Raw genomic sequence first — 6,000 nt, 5'->3', positions numbered from 1 at the left:
CGCGTAGTATTCCATCGTGTGTATATACCACATTTTATTTATCCACTCATCTGTTGAAGGACATTTGGGTTGTTTCCATCTCTTGGCAATTGTGAATAATGCTGCTATGAACATTGGCGTGCAGATATCTGTTCGTGTCACTGCTTTCCGATCTTCCGGGTATATACCGAGGAGTGCAATCGCTGGATCGAATGGTAGCTCTATATCTAGTTTTCTAAGGAACTGCCAGACTGACTTCCAGAGTGGCTGAACCATTATACAGTCCCACCAACAATGAATAAGAGTTCCAATTTCTCCACATCCCCTCCAGCATTTGTAGTTTCCTGTTTGTTTAATGGCAGCCATTCTAACCGGTGTTAGATGGTATCTCATTGTGGTCTTAATTTGCATCTCTCTAATAGCTAGTGAAGCTGAACATTTTTTCATGTGTTTCTTGGCCATTTGTATTTCCTCTTCAGAGAACTGTCTTTTCATATCTTTTGCCCATTTTATAATTGGGCTGTCTGTACTATTGTCATTGAGTTGTAGGATTTCTTTGTATATGCAAGATACATATATTCTAATTATGACAAAATGAAATCTGCATATTCTTGTTGTCAAATGGGACAATATTTAGGACAAAGTAAATTATTATGTGAAAAATATGCCTAGTATGATCACACACTTTTAAGAAATATATATGGATGTTGCAAAAACTAGTAAAAGCATTTACATACATAATTAAGAATATTTATCTCTGAGCAGTGAGATTACTAGTGGTTTTAATTTTTTCCTTTGTGTTTTTCTGTATTTTCCAAATTTTCTACAATGAACAGTTATTGTTTTGGTAAAAAGAACAAGAATGAAGGCTTTTTAAAATACCATTTTTTTAAGTTTTTGAAGAAAAAACAAAGGTTGATTTAAAAGTTGTCTATTACGGTCATGTCTGATAGTGATAGCAACAGCAGCAGAAGAGAAAAGAACAGGTGAAACTAAGCCATGATTTAGAAGCAATTTCTAAGATGGGTGTAGTGAGTTGAACAGTGTCCTTCCAATTCATGTTAACCTGGAACTTCAGAATGTGATGTATTTGGAATAAGGGTCTTAGCACATGTAACTAAGGTAAGAATCTCTGATGAAATCATCCTGGATAAGGGTGGCCCCTAAAATCTATGACTGGTGCCCTTATAAATGAAAGGAGAGGGAGGTTTGAGATTCTCAGAGACAAAGAAAAAAGAAGGCCATATGAAGACTAATGCATAAATTGGAGTCTTGCAGCCCCAAAGGTTGGAATACCAAGGATTGCTAGCTAGCCACCAGATCCTAGGAGAGAGGCATGGGCTGGATTTTTCCTCAGAGCCTCTAGAAGGAACCAGCCCTGTAGACAACTTGATTTTGGACTTCTGTCTTCTGGAACTGTAAGAAATAAATTCCTGTTTTTTTAAGCCTCTAAATTTTTGGTAATTTGTTATAGCAGCCCCAGGATCTAAGAATGGATAGGAGCTAGGAGCACCTCCACTGAATGATCAGTTCCTAGTTTGGATTTAAATTCACAATGTTGAAGGTAATATTCAAGATTACAAATGTTAACTCCATGAAATACAGTGACTAGAATAAAAGAGAAAATTTTAAAAAGGGTTTCCTTTATTTTCTCTGCATTGGACATGCAGAGATGAATAAGGAGAAATCTAAATTGTGAATTATGATGCTTCAGGGTAACTAATTTGTGCTTCCTTACTGTGTCTTCACATACTGCATTAAAATGTTAAGAGTAGAATGAATGGCCTCTTTTTGTTGTTCCTTTACTCATAGATGTTATATATTTTTGTCTTCTTTTTAATCCAGAATGCCAAATTGTTTTTTCAAATGTTCACTGACAATGTGAATTAAACTTTATATGTAATGTTTAAAACAGGGAATTTAAACAGGTGATTTAAAAATCACCACTATCTCAACACTTCCAATTAAAAGGTGGGAAATGCACTTTTCACCAAGATGGCACCAAAGTGAAGAAGAGAGCCCCTGCCCCTCCTAAAACCAAAGCCAAAGCAAAGGCTTTGAAAACCAAGAAGGCAGTACTGAAAGGCATCCACAGCCACACAAATAAGCAGATCCATACTTCACCCACATTCAAGTGGACCAAGATGCTGCATCTCAGAAGACAGCCCAAATATCCTTGGAAGATCACCCCCAGGAGAAACAAACTTGACCACTATGCTGTCATCAAGTTCCCCCTGACCACTGAGTCAGCCATGAATAAGATTGAAGACAACAACACACTTGTGTTCGTTGTGGATGTCAAGGCCAACAAAAACCAGATCAAACAGGGTATAAAGAATCTCTATGGTAGTGACGTGGCGAAGGTCAACACCCTGAGCAGGCCTGATGGAGAGAAAAAGGCATATGTTCAACTGGCTCCTGACTGTGATGCTTTGGATGTTGCCAACAAAATTGTGACCATCTAAACTGAATCCAGCTGGCAGATACTAAATATACATTTTTTTGATCATAAAAATAGGTAGAGGGTGGTAATAAATATCTGTAACTTTATAGTCCTTTAAAGTATTGGACAGAATAACAAAGCACAATATGGACACTGGTGTTGACATCAGAGAGATTGTTCTCTACATCTAATTTTCAATTTAAAACAAACCTTGACTTTCTAAGCTTGGGCCCTTGGAAAAGATTCAGAGTAACTTCTCAGGGTTGTGTCCAAATTAAGGTCACAGTGAAGAATCAAGGACTGCAGGACATATTGTGTGGCATAACTAGAGTCCTGCAGCTTGCAATAAAACTTGCAGGGGGATGTGGGTATGAAGAGGTAAATGTTGATATTTGGGATGTAGGACATAAAATCTTGGGTCTCTTTATTTCACTGCCCTACCATTACCCACTCTAAACAGAAGGAAGGAAGGAAGGAAGGAAGAATGAAGGAAAAAAAGAAGGAAGGAAGGAAAGAAGGAAGGAAGGGAAAAATAGAAGAAATGAGACAAATTTATTCATGTTGTTTGGGACCTTAATAAATTACTGATATTATTTATTTTTATATGATATATTATCATTGCTATTTACTTTATTAATATTGACATAATTTTACCTTGTTTTCCACCAAAGAAGTTTTAATAAACTTACAATATTAAGAAAAACAAATACATGAGGCAAACACTAGCAAAACTGAAAGAAGCAATAGACATTTCCACAATAATTAGTGTGAGACTTCAACACACCACTCTCTTTCACAGATAGAACAATCAGGCAGAGGATCAATAAGGAACTAGAGAACCTAAACATTATGATAAATGAATTAGGCCTAATAGACATATATAGATTGTTGCACACCAAAGCACCAAAATAAACATTCTTCTCAAGTGCTCTCGGAACATTTTACAAGATAGATCATTTACTGGGGAACAAAATAGGTCTTAATACTTTTAAAAAATTTGAAATTATTCAAAGCACTTTGATCATAATGGAATGAGGTGGAAATCAATAACCATAAAGAAACAGAACCTTCACAAATATATGGAGGTTAAACAAAACACTCTTAAATAATCAGTAGATCAAAGAAGAAATTGCAAGAGAAATCAGTAAACATCTGGAGATGAATGAAAACAAGAATACAACATATAAAAACCCATGGGATGCAGTGAAGGCAATGCTGAGAGGGAATTTTTATAGCTCTAAATGCCTACAGTAAAAAGGAAAAAAGGGCTAAAACCAAAGACCTAACTGAACAACTGAAGGAACTAGAGAAAGAGCAGCAAACTAACCCTAAGCAAGCAGAAGAAAAGAAATAACAAAGATTAAAACAGAAACAAATGAATTGGAGAACAAGAAAACAATAGAGAATCAATAAAGCAGAAAATTGTTTTTTTGAGATCAACAAGATTGACAAACCCTTAGCTAGAGTGAGAAAGTCAAAAAGACAGAAGGTGTAAATAAATAAAAGTAGAAATGAGAGGGTAGTCATTACCATGGGTCCCAAAGAAATAGAAAGAAATATCATAAGAGGATACTATGAACAACTGTATGCCAACAAACCAGACAATTTGGATGAAATGGAAAATTTCCTAGAAATCTTACAATTCAACAATAAGAGGACAAACAACCCAATTATAAAATGGGCAAAAGATATGAATAGACATTTTCTTCAAAGGGAAATACAAATGGCTAAAAACCACATGAAAAGATGTTCATCTTCATTAGCTATTAGGAAAATGCAAATCAAAACCACAATGAGATATCATCTCACACCTGTAAGAATTGCTGCTAGTAAACAAACAGGAAACTGTACATGTTGGAAAGGATGTGGAGAAATATGAACACTTATTCACTGGTAGTGGGAATGTAAAATGGTACAGCCACTGTAGAAGACAGTTTGGTGGTTCCTCAGAAAACTAAATATTAAGTAGCCCTATAACCCAGCCATTCCTCAACGTGGTATATACTCAGAATATCTGAAAGCAGGGACAAGAACTGACATTTACACACTGATGTTCATAGTGGCATATAGGACTATAGTTAATAGTACAATTATAAAAATATTTTTTCATGAATTGTAACAAATATACCACTCTAATGCAAGGTGTTAATACTAGGGTGGTGTGCCAGTTCAGCAATATTATGCCCCCTTCCCCCCCAAAGAAAAGACACGTTCTTTAATCCAATCTTGTGGGATATTCTGTGGATAAGACCTCTGATTGAATTATTTTCATGGAAGTGTGGACTCCATTCAGCATGGGTCTTGATTAGCTCACTAGAGTATTTAAGAGAGAAGCCAAGACCTGACACAGACCCAGACACTTGCTGACACTTGGAAATGCTTGGAGATGCAGACAGAAGGACATCTGGAGATCCTAAGCTAACAGTTGAAGCCCAGAGTTTGCCCTGGAGAAGCTAAGAAAGGACATCGTGATGTTTAGAGACAAATGCCCTGGAGACAGAAGCAAGGGTGCACAGGAGCTGAGAGAGAGAATCAAAGAAGCCCAGAGACATTTTGGGAAAAGCCATTTTGAAAGATGACCCGGGAGCGGAGGACCTGCAGATGCCTGCCACATGCCTTCTCAGCTGACAGAAGTGTTCTGGATGACATCAGCCTTCCTTCAGTGAAGGTATCCTCTTGCTGATACCTTAGCTTGGACACTTTTATGGCCTTAGAACTGTAAATTTGTACCCAAATAAATCTCTTTATAAAAGCCAAACCATTTCTAGTATTTTGTGTAACAGCAGCATTAGCAAACTGGAACAGGTGGTATATGGGAACACTGTACTTTAGGCATGATTTTTCTGTAACACCACAACATCTCTAATTTTTTAAAAAATGGGGTCTCCTCCCCAATGACTGAGAAAAGTGAAGTGGGAGAGGGATTAAAAATAAGAGAGGAAGGCAAGGGATGTAAGTGGGCCAACATGGTGGCATAGGAAGATGTGGAATTTAGTTAGCTCTATAGAGCAGCTAGTGAACAGCCAGGAACAGCTAATAAATAGTCTGGAATGACTGGGAGGACATTCATGAGTGGACACACACACTGAACACCAGTTTTTAATGGATGAAAGGGCCAAGACCACAGTGCTGAACTGTATGCGAAGCCCCACAAATTGTGGAGCAGGTGCACCTCCCCCACTGGCACAGCAGGGTGAGTTTGAATACTCACCCTCGGAAAAGAAGCAAGGGAAGGTAGCTCAACCATGCTACAATCATGGTTTTAGTCAAAACGCTTGGACTACTGAATACAAGCTATGATCACAGATAAACCTAGAGCAAGCAGGAAAGAAACCCTGAGGTCTCTCTCAGCAGAAAGGAGGTGGGCTGGTGGGTAAATAAATAAATAAACAAAAACAGAGGCTTTTGGAGTCAGCCAAGCTCAGAATACTGGAAAAGGGCTGTGCCCCAAGGAAAGGGACACATAGACCCAAGTACCAACTCTGGTTCTTGGCTGGTGAGATTGGGGGAATGGGGATTGGCCCTGAAAAGGGGACTTTTTCCTCTTCTCTCTTTTTTTAAATCATTTTAAGTAGCTC

General features: G+C 37.7%; 1 protein-coding gene across 1 annotated transcript; it reads left to right on the top strand.

The window, feature by feature from the left end:
* Positions 1-2,123: 2,123 nt before the first annotated feature.
* On the top strand, positions 2,124-2,444 carry LOC119514980 (60S ribosomal protein L23a-like). Its single transcript, XM_037810861.1, has one exon. The coding sequence runs from the start codon at positions 2,124-2,126 to the stop codon at positions 2,442-2,444; it is 321 nt and encodes a 106-aa protein (XP_037666789.1).
* The last annotated feature ends 3,556 nt before the right edge of the window (positions 2,445-6,000 follow it).

Source organism: Choloepus didactylus, chromosome 1, assembly GCF_015220235.1.
Source record: "Choloepus didactylus isolate mChoDid1 chromosome 1, mChoDid1.pri, whole genome shotgun sequence".
Lineage (NCBI taxonomy): Eukaryota > Metazoa > Chordata > Mammalia > Pilosa > Megalonychidae > Choloepus > Choloepus didactylus.
Note: the sequence above shows the minus strand (reverse complement) of the source record. Positions and strands in the feature narration are given on the sequence as shown.